The sequence below is a fragment of the Aphis gossypii genome, chromosome 2, assembly GCF_020184175.1.
Source record: "Aphis gossypii isolate Hap1 chromosome 2, ASM2018417v2, whole genome shotgun sequence".
NCBI lineage: Eukaryota > Metazoa > Arthropoda > Insecta > Hemiptera > Aphididae > Aphis > Aphis gossypii.
Window position 1 is genome coordinate 42,887,966 of NC_065531.1, and position 18,368 is coordinate 42,906,333.

General features: G+C 31.4%; 1 protein-coding gene across 3 annotated transcripts in view; it reads left to right on the top strand.

Annotated features, from left to right (window-relative positions):
* The window catches only part of LOC114126943 ((11Z)-hexadec-11-enoyl-CoA conjugase-like), a 52,402-nt gene extending 35,236 nt beyond the window's left edge, over positions 1-17,166 (top strand). The window contains exons 1-6 of one of the 3 annotated variants that reach the window (XM_027990997.2): positions 161-624; positions 6,049-6,132; positions 6,320-6,519; positions 6,610-6,804; positions 9,507-10,029; positions 13,308-17,166. In XM_027990997.2, coding sequence (XP_027846798.1) covers positions 6,321-6,519; positions 6,610-6,804; positions 9,507-10,029; positions 13,308-13,692 — 1,302 coding nt within the window. In that variant the 5' untranslated portion in view covers positions 161-624; positions 6,049-6,132; position 6,320 and the 3' untranslated portion in view covers positions 13,693-17,166. Of the gene's footprint in view, positions 1-160; positions 625-2,286; positions 2,443-6,048; positions 6,133-6,319; positions 6,520-6,609; positions 6,805-9,506; positions 10,030-13,307 lie in introns of those variants that run through there. The other 2 variants (XM_027990998.2, XM_027990995.2) reach the window with 2 other exon arrangements.
* The last annotated feature ends 1,202 nt before the right edge of the window (positions 17,167-18,368 follow it).

The window sequence follows — 18,368 nt, forward strand, 5'->3', positions numbered from 1 at the left end:
TTATAATATTTAAATAAGGACGTATATATATTATATACTGCATGTGGTTAATAATCGTGTTTATATTATATAGATGCGTTTCTGCGTACTCGCAATAATTAAATCCGATCTGTGTGTCTCTTTTCCTTCATCGACTCGTGATGATGCCACCGGTTGTTGTTCATCGTCAATATTATACTTCCAACGATACGTATATTGTGTTTTATTGTATGCAACGTGCATATATGTGTGCGGAGTTTCATGAATCGATTCATGTGGTATATTTCATATGGTAGGGCATTATAATAATATCGTATAGCTGTGGGTTAAGCCACTCAAATTCAAACCGACGTTTCCACGCACCGCGTACGCGACGTAAATACATAATACGAGTTACGTACAATATCATAATATAATAGGTATTATTATATTGTGAGATATATATGTATGTATGTGTATAATATGGCCACCGGGTATATCGGAATGAAACGTTATATATTATTTTTTTTGTATCTATGATTTTCTGCACTCGTGTCGCTGTTTCGTTTTCCGTGTAATTTATTTTCGAAGTCCGGCGAAAGACGTGGACGGAGAAAAACAGCAGAGACAGACAGAGAGAACGAATTCATAAAATAAAGATTTTTAGTACGTATATTATATTTAATGTCATTTTCGCAGTTACTGACGAGGACGAATTTTCGCCCTCAGTAAATACGGATGCATCTATAAACTCTAAATCGAATCGATGTGTACACTATATACACCCCGTGTTTACACATCCGAATTTTGTTTTTACGAATGCAATATAGGGATATAATATTTTAAGTAAGTCGTATAATATATATGTATTATGTGCATGCTATGCGGTGCGGATTACGAGCCAAATGAAATTTGAGATTGGATTGCGCAATCGAATCTATTCAGTTCAGTAAAACGTTATATTAAACGAACGGTCGACTGAAGACGGTTATTGCTTATAAATTTATAACATATTAATATTAATACAGCTGCGATGTTTTAATTTTTCGCTGCGGGTATAGAAAATATATTTTAATTGATGGCTTACAGTATCGCACAGTACAGTATAATAATATATTAGTAGGCTTCATTCAGCATTTCAGTGGGAGGCCGCGCGTAGTATTTTCAACGACCTGCCGCGGTTATAATATAACAACCGTAGCCGGCCTGACCTCAACTCTTATCCAGCTGCAATACAGACGGATTCAATTTGCGTCTAGTCGTGTTTTATATTATTATATCGTATTTATTGTACACGACCATACGTCGACAAGTCGACAAACCTCTTAAATGCAGTTCAGCGAAAAACCGTCATATTATGTCATTCGAAAAAAAAAAAAAAAAAATTATAATAACAATAATGTATCATAGCTAAGAATTATTCGCCATGCTGCAGAATTTTTTACACTCGCGCCCGTCGCGATTTATCGATTTTCAGTCGAAACAACACACGCCGCCGCTTCAACCTCGAAACCTCTTGCATTTTTATTCCTTCCCCTCGACGTATATTACAACGTCATGTACATAGGTATTATAATATTGAAATCGCGTTCGACGCAATGGTATAACAACAACGTGCACCGCAGCTGTATTGTATGTATCGTAATCCCTTATATAAATACGTTTGATGATCTACGCAGTCCGTTTTTTTATTCGACGAATACTACAATAACGTTTTTGAAAATATTAATTAATTTTACATCACTCGAAGTCATTAGATTACATTTTCGAAAAACAAATTGTTTTTAACATTAATTTTTATTGTAGTACCATATATTATATTAAATTTTTATTTTTTGAACGACAAAATATGCATTTTTTAATTTCATATTCCAAAGCAGAATATGTTTCTGAGAATTTTGATACGTATATATCGAACTTTAAACCAGTCATTATATAGTTACCTGTAGAGCTCGAATTTTAAAGCATACGCTTATTTTTTTATGTATTAGATAGAAATCTAATTTTTATTCATGAATTCGTTTCACGTTATTCTGATTCCAAATAAACCAATTTATTTTTTGGCTTTTTTATGTAAATGCTTTTTTTGCTTTTTATTGTTTTTTTTTTAATTAATCCAGCTGTGAATTTTTATGTTTATTTATAGAAAAAAAAATTAATAATTTATGTAAAAACCCAGAATGCGATTATTGGATTATTATTGTTTTCGTTATCAGCTTGTTTATTAAATGTATTAAACGTATAGATTATCGATCTACCTATAGCCTTGCAGTACCTATACGGCCAGTATGCCTACAACATCGATGTTGACCATTTTAAAATTTAAGATTAGTGTTGTAATCATTTGAAACCTTTTGTATGAAGTATGCACCTGATCGAAATTGATCAATTCAATGGATGTAGAGAGTCATTTTCTATGTATAACAATTTTCCGTCGGACAATGTACAGTCAGTTTCACTACTGCAAATCTAGAGAAAAACATGGTAATTAATTCTGTTTTCAATTTTTTTTATTAATTTTTATAACTATAGTTCGTGTTAATTTTTAGTCATGAATTTTTTTATTTTTTAAAACAATCGTATGCTTTTTAATTTGTTTATTCTGCTTTAAAATCCGAGCCCTAGTTACCTGTAAGTATTTAAAGTTAAAATGAGTACTCTGGCTTGATCCGGCAATAGATTTTTGATTCACTATTTTGCTCATTTTTTTGCTTTACCTCTATCGAAACTCGATTTTTATTCATCAAAATTCTCAGAAAAATATTCTGCTTCAGAATATTAAGTTTAAAAAACATAGTTGACAGATGTTAAACCGGTTAATATGTTGAATTTGAATTTAATGATAAACTATTAAAACTGAAAATTGGTTCTGAGAAAAGACTATGTGAAAGTTAGTGCGTTAACTAGGAATACTAATTCCAGGTTTTTTCTGATTATTTTGAAAAGTCATAGAATTTTCTATTTGATCCAACTAAATTTAATTTCCTACTAAAAATGATAATAATAAAAAATAGTAAAAATGTATGTTTTTAAAAAATTGGTTTTTGTGATAGAAAATGAAGTAAACTTTTTTTAAAAAAAAAAAACAATTATTTTCGATATCATATTAGTTTTATAATTTTGTAAGTATTGCTTTGTATGTACTTAAGTTTTGTATTACCATACAGGTTACCTGGTTGTTCTAACCAAATTATGTGTTGAATTTATTAGTATATTTATGCAATAATTATTATTGTAAACGCTATTGCAAAAAAACGTTATAATTCTATTGCAGTACATACAAAATTAAATATATATATCTTATTCTGAGTATCTTTTACCAAACAGTAGTGTTTGAACTATAAAACGATCTGTTAAAGTCTATAATCAATTATTGTCGTGATTTCAGAATGTTGGGTAATTTTTATCAGACTTGATTACTTACCAATTACAAAAGGTTCTGTTGACACTATTAAAACCAGCTTACATAAAATACATTGTAGTAATGGTTACAGAACGTTTAGCTATCACGTGCGCAACCAAGTATTCTCGTTATGGCAGCAATGTTCTGGTTGTATACACAAGTAATTTTTTTCCGAGTATATTTGGAACTTACAATAATCAACTGTCAACTGTCCCCCTCTCTGGTTTTAACTATATTCATACCAATACAATACGTGTAATAATCTCGTATTGTGTGTGAAAATAACCTCTCGTTAGTCGTTTCTCCAAAAGGTTTTGTACATACTGCCATACTGATCAATATAAAAATATTTAAAGTATTTATATTTTTTTTATTTTTACTCGATTTTTTGTTCGATCATGTCCAATAATAATTGTGATTATGATGCGTCGACGTTTGAAACTTATTGGAATACTTAAAATATTTATTATATTATTTATTTATGTTTTCGTACCGTTTCGTCGAATCGAATACCGCAATATTGGTTGACTTTTAATTGTACGTATAAATGTAGACCGCTAGGAATATGAAAGTACATGTGAAATGAATATACTCGATGTTACTGTTTTAATTTAGTTTTTTTTTCAGAAAAGTTCATTTTGTTTCCGTATTATTATGCTCCTGCGTGTATTTTATTATTCGAAAAATAATTAGAGAAACGTAAAATAAAAAAAAAATATTATATTCGGATTATAACTTATAGTCATTCCTTTGTACATGTCCATTGTTCGTTTACTGCTCATTATTTTACCGATTACAACTGTACCATAATGATTCGAAATATCATAATTATTCGTTTTTGGATATAATGCATAACAAATTCCGCCTATTTGTCGCTTGGTACAATATACCGTATAAACGTGCAGTTTACTTAACGTCAATATGCGTTACTCCGTGTCGACTATAATATTAATAAATTCCAACTATATCAACACTTATTTATTATTTATATTTGTGTGATATTATAGCACCGTTCACGTTGCCCGTCGTTTAAAATAGTGCCTTACATGACTATAATTTATAGTCAACGCATTATGTGCGTATACCGCTACTATTTACGTTTCTTATTATAATATTATTATTACAGTGTGATCGATGATAAAGGTGTTTGCTTTTTTTCGAAACGTCAGGCAATAAGGGAGGTGTAACGTTTACTATTATTATATGAATATGAGGTACGACGGCACGTCGAATATATGGTTTTCGGTGTTCGTGTACACACGAGGCAGAGAATTTATGTCGTTCCGTGTGCCCATAGCACTAGTCCGCGATGTATTTAAAAATATTCGGCAGCGCGGTGTAGTATATTTGAACTATAAACGCGGTCGGCGGTATACCTATAACGTTTGTTATTTACCGACCTGATAAAAATCGACGGAATAATAATAAAATATAATAAGAGTGAAAATTAAATTTTTTTCGTCACAATGTTTAATTATAATACGTATGGTAATGGGATGCGCGTATCTATTGTAGCACAACACACCTATTGGTACAACTACGTACTTATATGTATAATATTATAATATTATGTACAACCATAAAAGTTGACCAAGTTAATTATAGTATATTATAGTATGGCGCGTTTAATGGATCGTTCGGTGTTATAAAAAGCGTGTTATAAATTATAATACGTCGAAAACAAAAGTACAATAGTGTATAACATAGGTAGGTTGTTATTTTTTAATTAAAATATAAACATTTAAAAAAAAAACCCGCGTATGTAATACCTTCGATTTATCGATATTATAATGACGTAAGGTGTATAAAACTTAGAATATTATCAGTTATTTTCCACGTTTTTTGTTTTTGTTTTTCAAGTTATTTTATCCACGGGTTTTTACTATGTATGCGAATTCCTTTGAATAATATTAAATTTTTACCGTTTGTTTAACATTAATCTACATATCTATACTTGACAGAATGTCACGGAAAATAGGTGTCTAACACACACACACACACACACACACACACACACACACACACACACACACACACACACACACACATTCGAATTGTCAAAACATTTGCAATAAACAACCGCGAATAAATTATCGATACGCCTACGCTATACGCGAAAACTATATATATATCGACTTCCTCCCGTAGACAACACAACAACCACGATACTTGACCTCTGTTGCTCTAGAATTTAGATATATGTAGTCTACTGTATAGGGTAATTTTACATAATTGCTTATGATTCATTGTCCATGCGTACACGACAGAACAGATTTGCGTGAAAATCCAATTTCAAGCACCAGAACAACACGCTGCATCATGCCTTGTTAAAAGCAGAATTCCGTTATTAGGACAAAATTAATATTCCCCCATGCCTCGCGAGTATAATATAATATAATATAAATATATTCACATTATTATTATTATTATTATTATTAACATAATATTTTAATATTAATAATAATGAACTCTCGTCTTGTTGTGACACCGTTGTTCACGATAGTAGGTAGACCAAATTATATTGCGATAATAATCGTAATGTTTTTGTTTTTCAAATTGGACATTTTCCAAAGATATTATGTATTATTAAACTATGCGTTTACCTATAGTCTATTTTATTATACACAATAATTGTATACTATTGAAAAAAAAAAACTTTAAACCTGTGTTTTATATGCTTTTTCCAGATCAAACTCGTTCATATTGTGTCGAGAGTGACGAAAATGTATAAGTAACATTAATTGCACATCAAAGACATTTAAATCGATAAGGTATTTATACGCTTATAATAATGTATCATTATATTATGTTTTAACATTATAACACACCATAAACATATAAACATCGTTATAAAACAATAATTTCGTAGAAACGCCCGTAAAAATTTAGCGTGGCCGGCAAGTCTGAAATATATATTTTATACAAAAAATAACATATTATTATACGATTGATTGTCAGAATGAGTCCAAACGCTACAGACTCGAGTACCATACTTAGGGAAGAAAGAAAAATGCCCAACGGCTGTGCAAACGGATGGTCGAACATGTCGGATTCGGCCGAGAAGCAGCAGTGTTGGAAAAATCAAGCATTTCTCAAAGTCAACGAAATCGTCGGCCTGGTCAAGTACTACTGTTTGCGAGCATACATTGTATTTTGGCGTGAGTATCAAAAATATTACACTGTCTTATAGCGAAACCGACGTTTTGCTGTTTGCTTTCATCTGACTAAATCATCATGTTATGTTACAGACGAGCTGTCTATGAATCCGAGGGTGAGGAGCAGTCCGTTCAGTCCGCCGCCGGCCGACGAATTGATTTTGTCAGCTGATGATATATTCTCCACAAGGCGTCGACGTTTATTTTTCACAAGCATTCACTTGCTGGCTCTGGGCGGCCTCTACTTCTGTGTCACGGGCCAGGTGAAACTGTACACCGTATTATTCGGTAAGTTTTTATTTCCACGTCATAAACATTTTTCAAAAATTATTACACATCACTAGCAATATTCGATAGGAGGCGTCGGTCGTTTGTCATTCGGTGCGAAATGTAACATTAGGATTCTAGTAGGGTTTTTTTCTTAGTGTCTTTGTAGTTTGTACAAAGAGGAAATTTTCCAAAAAGTCCACAAAAATACTCCTATGTAGAAAATAATAAATGAGATTGTTAAAAATGCAAATTGATTTATAATACATATAATAATGCCATAAAAATGAAGGCTTGATGTAATGAATTTGATAGTCATTAGAACGTATTTTATGCGAAATCGAGTGTATATTGTTAATAGTGAAATAAAAATATAATTATATTTAAGAACCACGATGGCAAATGTTTATGTTTAATCTAAATGAAACGATTAAGTATAAAAATCGTTCTCAATTAATTATGTCTTTTACCTACTTAAAATCAATTTTTTTAAATGATAATTCTTTTTTTTAACGATTTTTACTGAAAATTACAACCAATTATTATTGTAGTATTCTTTGAATCACGATCGTCTATCGCAATATACAGTTAATTGCTATAATTGCTGTTACTAAGAATCGAAATAACTTTATCAAAACGGGTTAAATGGATGATTGTCCTGAAAATATTATTTAAAAAACTCCTATAGACATTATTTAAAATCAGTTTTTTTTCTATTTTTCAATGGCACGTTATAATTTATATTAAATGTTAAATTATTTTAAAATCGTAAAGAGTAGACGATTCAGTTAAAATGGAAATATAATTGTGCATAAATTATGTATAATGTAATATATAATATAGGTTAATTAAATATGTAAAAATAGCTTTGAAAAATAAAAGCAGCGTTGGGTAAAGTGAAAATAAAAATAAAAGTTTTATTTTAAATTCTTTGATTTTGAATAAATGGAATTACATAATTTATTGATTCAATTTTAATAAAAGTACATTCACAGATGGAAATAAGGCATAGTATAGATATAGAAACACAAATATTTTATTCAAAAAAAGCCCTCATTTAATGAATTGAATAAAACAAAACTCTAAATTACCAAATGCGTTTAAAGTACTTATTGTTGGTAGTCGATACCATGTGCGATTGGACCGTTATACTTATACAATAATTATGTCTGTATCACAATTAAATTAATTTATAGCCCCAGTGGTTCTCAGTCTTTTTGGATACACGCCCTCTTTTAAGAGTCCACTAGGAATTATGGCGCCTCCATAAATTTTACTGTAACAAATAAGTATATAAATTATATGATTTTAACCGTATAAATAATAATAACTCATTTTCGTCCGTAAGTATATGGGTACTCGTATATATATATATTGATACTTCAGTTATATTTATTGTATTAACAACATTACGAATATATAATAAATAAATATTTAACCTCGAGCTTTTCCTTCACTATAGTCCCGCTGTAAATATTTAGAATATTGTTGTTGCTGGCTGGGCAATACTGCGCAGCTATATATTCCTAATGTCACATTTATCGCATCATCCCTCTTTTATCCCAATAAAATAATACTAATAATAAATAATTTAGTATTAGGTGACTTACTGTTTGTAAGTAATAAAATCACTTAACTCGTAACTATTGAAACTTTGTTGCTTTTACGTCAGAGGTTCCCAACCTTTTTTGACCCACGGCACCCTTAGTCATTTTATAAAAATCTGGAGGCACCCTATCGACTACTTCAGTTTTTGTTTAGCAGCGCATATGTATAGAAAAAAAACAATAAGATGTAGGTACATATAGTATATAAAAATATTATATTTTATAAAACAAATTTTTACATTGAAAATTAACTAGGTATATATTTTTATTATTAATTATTATTGCATAAATAATATAGTAAAAAATAAATTTCAAATAATTTCGCGGAACTCTAAATAAAGTTCACGGCACCCCGGTTGGAAATCTCTGTTTTACGTTACAAAATCTCTTGATTTGTCATCCGTTATATTTTAGAAATATTAACTATCAAAGATAATCAATTATAAATTATTAAAAATTATCGTTACTCGTAAAAATGTTAGATTTATGTTTTAAAATGTTTTTTTTTTTTTTACAAAAATCATGATGTACGGGTATTTTAATTTATATTGTTTCAAACCATGTCTTAGAACCATATTATTCGTATAATTTTGCTCATGATTATTTAATTATTTGTGTTGACCTAAAGATTATTATCATCGTGACTTACGAACCATAGTTTATAATTACCTATATATAGCTAGAGATATCATAGGTGAAATGTTTGTCTAAATTCGCCGATAATAAACTTTATTAACAGTCATTCTGAGAACGTCATATTAATAGCCGATAAAAATGATGACATTTTATATAATATAGAACAGAGGATATTTTTTTTATTATAATTTTAGATATTAATTAATTTTATCATAAGCCGTTTTTATTGTATATCCATCGTTAAAATAACTTCAAATGTTTACACTATCAAGTTTTCATACTATAGATTTTTCGGTTACACAATATAAACTAAACCGTTCACGGAAAACCGTGAAGTTATTTTATTGACGTTTTTCGAGGCTTAGCCGTAATCTGCCGAGCACTATGACGATGTACGTTTTTAATCGCACGAGAATGTACAAAACCAAAAATCGTTTCGATCCCATATTGACATTTCGATCCTTTTTCCTTATGTTGCAGCGCTCGCGGTCGGAACCATGTCGTCGATCGGCGTGACGGCCGGCTCGCACAGGCTGTGGTCTCATCACGCGTACAAGGCCAAGTTGCCGCTGCGCATCATCCTGGCCCTGTTCCAGACGGTGGGCGTCCAGTACAGCATTTACAACTGGGTGCGCGACCACCGGCTGCACCACAAGTACACGGACACGGACGCGGACCCGCACAACTCGAACCGAGGATTCTTCTACTCTCACGTCGGCTGGGCCCTGATGATGCCCCATCCGGCTTTCGAGTCAAAGGTTTCGACGGTGGACATGTCCGACATGGAGTCGGACTGGGTGGTGATGTGGCAGTACAAGCTGTACGCTCCGCTGGCCGCCATCCTGTCGTACGTCCTGCCCACCGTCGTGCCGTGGTGGCTGTGGGGCGAGGACCTTCTGGTCGCCCACCTGGTCGCTGCCCAGCTCCGGCAAGTGCTCACGCTGCACTCCACGTTTCTCATCAACAGCGCCGCGCACATGTGGGGAGTCAAGCCTTACGACAAGTGAGTTCGATCTCGGTTGCTGCGCGAGGACGATTTAGTCATCCTCCGCTGCCAGTTGTGTTAACGATATATGTACTAGTTACTAGTATATGGTGATGGCGATGAAAATGGTGTTGGGGGGAGGTATTTGCGTTAAGCGCTTATAACATCCGAGTTTATGAGAGCATTATTTCAATTGCACGTTTTAAAAAAATTACAATTACTTTTAAGTTTTAACTACTCTTTCGAACGACGACGACGTATATTTTTGATTTCATATTCCGAAACGGAATATCGTTCGGAGTGTTTTGATCTATAATAATTGAATTTCCACAAGTACCTTAGTGTTGTCCATTAGTTATGAGTGTAGGTATTAAAAGTTTCGATGAGCTGAGTATATAGTTGTTCGACATTTTGCGAGTACCTCTTTAGTACTTATAGCCTCTAACAAGGCTTGTATCGCTAACATTTGGATTTGATATAAAAAAAAAATGCATATCTTTATTAAAAAAAAAAATTAGTAAAGATACTCGTACAATAATAATTTAGAAATATTTTTATTTTTCAAAAACTTTAATAGTTTGTTAATGCAGTATAAAATAAATTATAAATCTCAAAAAGTACACTAAATTTAATTATAAAAGTTAAAAAAACAATGCTTTACAATAAACTAGAAATTATGCTAATTTTCATCAAAAAATTAACAACCTCAATATTGCATAATAATAATAGGAGTTCCGTGTGTTCCTTTCCGATCACAATATTGGTACTACTACAGTGGTCAGTGCAGTTTTCTCATCTCGCAGCAAGCTGAGTCGATTAGTCGTTAAGGTATCCAATATTCCAATGTATCCATTTTTAAGTAACTTTTTTATCTCTGATCATAATAATATAATATGGTCATAAATCCAAAATAGTGGTTCTTTTAAAATATCAATACGTTTGCAGAGTCATATCGATTCGATGAAATGTCTTATTTCAGTTAGGTATTCGAAGATGCATTCTATACAACGGTGTACGTTTTAGGAAAATACTAGCTTAGTCTTTTAATAAAACGCTTTCGTCGACACAATACATCAACCACTGTCGGTGATATACTCGCGTATAATATAAAGTGTATTTTTCTTCTATTTTTCGTGCCAATTTTACCATCGCCGTGTAAAAGTAACGATTTTCAGAGGTGGTACGACAGTGGTCGTATATAACAATACAAAATCGTCGATCGCGGTGAAGTAACGACGATGCTCATCATTAAGGTCTTACACCTATATAGTTTTGTGTACTGTATATATTACTTGAACAATTTTTTTACAATAACTGATAATTAACTATCATAGACAAGAGATTTGGAAATTTTTTATCTTGTTATAACTATATATAACGCCTATAATTGTCCGATGTGACCTCCACTAGACACCCTAACGACAAATAATTAGCTACGCAATAAACGTCTTCTGTTGTGTATTGTTGCTATTACGCTCTTAGGGCTGATAAGAACAAAATAGTACCTACCCATCATAGGTACAGCATATCAATAGCCGTCTACCGGCAACCTAACAATGGTATGTGACAATCTATAGTAGACTAGCTAGATTAGCTATTATTTTTCAAATTCTATATATCTTCTGTAATCACTCTGTATTTATGTAGGTATAAATAATGTGGCTAATACAGGAATTTATATAATTTATGTGATAATATTATGTTCAACGTATAACGAAAAATCTCTACTACACTTATCCTGTTTATATATTTAATGGTAACACTTATAATATATGTGTATATAATCCCCACGAATGCCGAAATCCAGTGGGATAACCTATAGCTAGCTTTATTAAAGTCGGCGAACCGTCACTTTTTTTTTTACTCATTCCCTTAGAAATGTGATCGCTCCTTCTCGAAAATTGGATTTATCTGGTAGTACAATAGAACCAGCTATTCTACGAAGGAGATGACTACAGGGTTCATGACTCGCTCTGCGCTCATCACTCCCACTCGATACCACCATAGCTTTCACGATTATCGGTTCGTGGTACGTAAACGAAAAACCGCTTACATTGCACTTCTATAGTAGGTACACATTTTACAACAGTCCTACACGTTTCCACTAAAAACGTACCTTTTTATTGTTACTAGCTTACAACACTCAACAATACTCGTTTTTACTTTTCACCAAATTAAATACTAACTGATTTCGTTTTTCACCCTAAACCATTTCTGTACTATTAAAAGTTGTTAAGAAGTAAGTTTATTTAATATAAGAATAATAATTATAAAATATTGAAAATCGTATTACTTTACATTTTAATAATACTGTGATATTCTATTTATTATTGTTAAGTTAATATATAAAATATATATAAAGTATGTGACAGCTGAAAAATAAGAAAAACTAATTACACCGCTACATTCATCTATTTAATTATATTTGAAATTTATAGGTAGTGTCTATTGTTTTATTAAAAAAAAAAAATTAATTAACAACTTTTTACGGAAAATACACAGAGTTATTATTATTTTTTAGTACCATGCGTGTAATATTAAAGTAAAATTATTGAAACATATAATAATATACGTATTGACTCTATGCTGTTTTTACTGTTTTTCAATATTTTATAGTATTTTATATAAACTTATTGTATATAACAGATTTTGCTATAAACGGATACTGCCCTTTAATACGGTTTAAAATCTACGTTTTGCGGGTTAAGAACGGCCGATTTATTAGGGTAGGTTTGATGTTTGTGTATAAATCATTAATACATTACTCGGTTTAGATGTTAGTATCCCATACACTATTCTACGGTAAATGATTAAAGAGTTATTCGAATGGTTATATTGTGGGGTTGCCTAACCCGATCGTCGAGATCAATAAATGTATTTTTTATCGATCGCCATTTCTCGTAAACGCGCCTTTTGATAATGTAATACTCCTTGACTTTCAATCGTCGACGACCGTGGGATTTACAGTCTTACAAGGCCTTAAAGCTTTTAAAGTAAGCGTATAGGATTAAATGTCGTGAGTGGTGTGACTGCTGCTCATGTAAAACAGATGGTCACACCTACGAAATTCCTTATCGATGTATAAAACACGGGCCTAACCGGCACTCGTACTCGCCCGCAAAGCGAGACGAGACAACTGTGTTCGTTCGCTACATCCCAGTCGCCTTTACCATATTACAATTTAACGTCACATTGTTTGATGACCTACCAAATTTCCGATCGTGACAATAATTGGGCATACTCGTCGGAATGTTATAAAATATAATGTGTGTTTTCGTTTTACTCTTGTCCTCCAGGAACATCAATCCCACCGAAAACATGTTCGTGTCTGTGGCCACGTGCGGAGACGGCTGGCACAACTATCACCACACCTTCCCCTGGGACTACAAGAATGCCGAGCTACTCGACTACAAACTGAACCTGTCCACGCTTTTCATCGACGCGTTCTCGTTGATCGGATGGGCTTACGACCTGAAGACCGTTCCCACCGAACTGGTGAACAAGCGAGCCCTGCGCACCGGCGACGGTACGCGCAAACCGTTGCCCACCGCCGCCGACGAAGCGCGGACGGCAGCGGATGCCGCGGCGGCGGCGGCGTGTACGAACGTGTACGGCTGGACCGACAACGACCTGCCCGACGAGGACCGCCAAATGGCTCAAATATACAAGAAATGCGATTAGTGTGCGATTTTCGTCGCGCCGAGTTTCGCTGTCGTGAGAGCGTGAAATTTGGGGGAGGGGGGGGTTTGGGGTTTGGAGTTTTACCAAAATTTTCATTATTCTCAGGTTTTTTTTTTCCTTTCCATTCGTTTTATCAAGCACCTTTATTATATTATCGGGGGATGAGTGTTTTTTTCTCTTTCTTTTAACCATTTCTCTAGAGATAAATACGATTAGATATTATATTATAATAATAAAACGGTTGTAATATTTACGACGATAAGCGCATCCTCGACAGTCCCGAGAACTTTATAACGAACGCGATCGATAATTGAGAATCATTATCATCGTCATAATCGTCATCATCATCATAATCTTCATCTCGTTGACCGTTGTGCATAATAATATTGTTATTTATTATGTTCGGCGGCCGAGGTTGTTTGGGCGCGCAGTGTAGTTCGGGACCGTCACGTGCGCTTAACTATCAAAAAGACTGCAGGACCTATATCGGATGACTCGTCGAAAATTCGAGTGATTAAACGTTTGATGTAATAATATATTATATATTTTTATGGTGACTTCGAATATAATATTATCCACTTACACACACATAGACACACATACACACACAACACACACAAACACACATACACACGCAAACACACATATTTATGTATATTTATATCGTGTAGTAATAATAATATAATAATATCTAAGTGTAATACGTTTATATTATATAGCATTAGAAATTAGAATTTCTAATATATATATTATATTAGACGACAGCGTGTTTTATATACGGAAAAAAAACGGAGTGTGATTGATTGACCGATCGATTTGCTATTTTAACAGGCACTTCTCTCTTTTTTTTTGCGCACACATATACACACGTAAGTACATTTTATTGTACACATCGTTAATCTCTCTGGACTTGATCTTTGAATTTAGAAAAACCGCAACGTTTTTCTCTCGTACAATTTTTTTTCTTCGGTGGCTATATAGACGCATCACGTGTTTAGTATTAGATTGATTATGGCGATTTTATTATCTTTAATATCATAATATTATATGGACTGCACCGTAACGCGATCGACAGACGCCAACAACTGTGCACGACAAGCCCGGGTATTGTGTACTAAGCATATTATTACAATCATACGCGGTCACGTCATATAATATAATAATATATCTCATAACAGTCGACTTCACAATAATATTACTATAATTTATTATTATTTTTTTTTTTTTTTTGTATAAAAAAACATCATTCGGATATTATAGATCCTAACTGCATAAGTGCATATTCACATTGCATAATAATATGTATTTAATCGGATAATTGGAATCGTCCTGCTCGGTGCAGGTCATCGTAATATCATCCATCGATTAATTTATCGTTCCCCGTTATTTCACTATAGGTATCACTATTAATATTATATATCTATTACGTACTTTGTATGTTCTGTACTATCGTTTTTGGACTTGAAAAAAAGAAACTCGAGATGAATTCAAGTCGCTTCGTACGAACAATTCCCGAGCGACCGACTAAAACAAACATTTCTCTCGTTAACATAAATTATTATAATAAAAATATATATACGGTAGCCACCGAGCGGGGAATATAACAAAAAAAAAAAAAAAAAAAGACATAACAACGCCCGAGACACACATTCGACGTAGTATAATATTCCACCATTTAGCCAATTTTAGTGTTTAAGAAATTTAATGTTAGTTTGAAATATTATTTCTCTACGTTTGTCCTCTGGCAACCGTCGAGAGATTTCTTTCGTTCTATAATTTATAGAATTTAATAAAAATAATAATAATAATAAAAAAACATGTAGATTTTAGTTAATATTAATATTATTACAATTATTATATGTCTGTCAAAAACTTTTACTGGCTGTGCTCAATAGTAAATCTATTTATCGAGTAAACATTATTTGTAATTTATGATTAGTAATTTTATTTTATTTTTTATCTACATTGATAGGTGATATACTTTGGTGGTTATCTCGAGTAGTGAAATACTATTTATTTTTGTTACTGAATAAAAGTAATGAGTAACTATATTAATTATCCTAAAAAAAATATATAATGTATAATTATAAATTTTTTCTGGCGTCCTTAATAAAATGCAACACCGTCAATTTTTTCATTCGTTGCGCCTCCTAGTTAAATTTTAATCTCGTTTTTAACACTTAATTAATTCTATATAAAATAGAATTATTATCTATATTCTATACACTTTAAAATTGTCATAAAAAATTATTTATAAATTGTTCACAGTTAAATAAAATTTATTTCTTTTATGGATAAGCCACTATCGCAACACGCCTTTCACATAATTTAAACACAAATACGTGTCACATAAAAATAGACTAATATTTATACCTATTAATCGAAATATCACGATCAAATTATTTCTTATCAATTGATGGTATGCAAATGATTATATTATTAATACTAACGTTTAATAATTTACATTTTTAAATTTCTACAAAAACATTTATTTTCAATCTATATTAAAAAAAAAAAAATTAATAAAATGAAAAAAAAATAACTATTTATAAGATGTCTTGAATTGTTAGATCACATAAAACAATTATTAAATTGTATTTTTTTATGAACTATCAAAATAATTAACTATAATTGGAATTTGTACCTTATAACTTAATATATTATTACTTGTAACGAAACCTATAAATTATAATTATAGATATTTGGAATAATTAAAAATATTCGATACACGTGTTTAACTAGTACCTATTTTGTGTTTATTTACAAATATAATAAACTTACTATTAAACAAATTGAGCTGTACTATAATTTGTTTTCAACTTAAGGTTATAATTAGTTTAAGTCAATGTTTAATGTAATTGTTTATTTTTATTCACACGATCAATGTACTATATAGAAAATATCACTGTTGGTCTAATTTAAACCGTTTACATCAGTAGTATTAAATATACAACGCTTTGCATCCAAATTACTCGTATTTTTCAAGTTCAGCTTAAAATATATGGTCGTCAAAGCCCCTATTGTTCGGATTTGTCCGGACAGACAAAAAATAAAATCATAACGTTCGAGTGTACAATACTAAGGTAATAACATTTTGTGGTCTATGAAAAATGTCTCAAGTTTATGTATAAATGTATCTTGACATTGTCATTTTTCTACCTGTCCGTAATTCGGATGCAATGCGTTATTTATATTGTTTAGCCTTAAATTATTATGTTATTTTTAGATAAAAATTATCAAATATCTAGGGTAAAAGTATTACTGATTAAAATTAAAGTGTACTTTAGATTACGTTTAAGTTGATAAAATAATAATAATATATATAAATATATAAATTATATGTCATATATATTCTTAAGACATATTATTGTACGATTTAATATTTATATAGTTTGGGCAACAGGACCAAGTGGATTGTAGATAAATGTTTATCAAAAATCAAGAAATAAAATATATTATAGATTACATGTTTTATTTTTTGTCGTTTATTTACTCATTTACAGCGCTAAATTACAGAGCACTAACACAGTACGACAATAAGTAATCAGCAGAGGTTTATGGTGATTGATCTTCAAAACGATTTGATCAAATACAAAATCCGGTTAACTCACAACAGTCGCAACTACAAATTCGACCGATTACAAATGTGATATATAACATACTCATACATATATATACCCGTATGCTTGATGTGAGGGTGAATTCGATAGTATACCTAAGTGTGGCTGTTTTAACGGTGTTTTATCTCTGACGACCAAAGTTCCTTTTTTGCCGTATATCGAGTGTAATATTTTACTATCAGAGGCGTTAATAAACGGGGCTGCGTTTGTGGTGATATCGCAATCGCTAAACTGTTGTTCAGTTAAATGCTATGGTTGTGTTTACACATTTTCTGGTATTTAAAAGATCGAGGGACGATTGTGGAACATGCAACCATTATAATATTCGAACGTCAACAAACGAAATAAACGAAAACCTGTGTTATTAAAATAATATTATGTACTTGCGTCGAACATTTTTAAGTTGTTTAGAACAACAGTAACGTTTATGGGTAATCATAAATTTGGTAATGAAAGCAGTTTATGGCTATTATAATATCTTATTCATTATAATAACGATTATTATGTACAATCATGACAAAACGATTTGGGTATATTGTGTATTTTAAATCTGAACAGTGTACAATATTTATGAACGATTATAATTTGTGTGAAACATTTAATTTTGTTTTTAATAACTCTCGTAGAATTTATGATATTTATTATTTACTATAATATTCAACGTGGAAATAATAAAATTTATGAATTAAAACGTTATTTTGACGCGTATAACGGCGTATAGTATAGGCATTTTAACTACATTACTGCTATCAATACGACGACGCGTATTCGTATTCTTACTGAAAGTCGTTTTTCAATAACAATATTATGTTAAATGTATATTAGTATGATTAATAAATTGTTATTGATATTATTATTATTTTATTTTTGATAATATTATTTTTAACATAGTATAAAACTAAAACTTCCTTAAATTTACAAAAAACATTGGTTGTATTCTATTTGTTTTATTTTTTTTTACTTAACAACAAGTTGATTAATCATTATTTGACATAAGCGGCGAGACAGAGGAACATGGAAGTTTTTAAGATATAATATGAACGCATATATAATTTT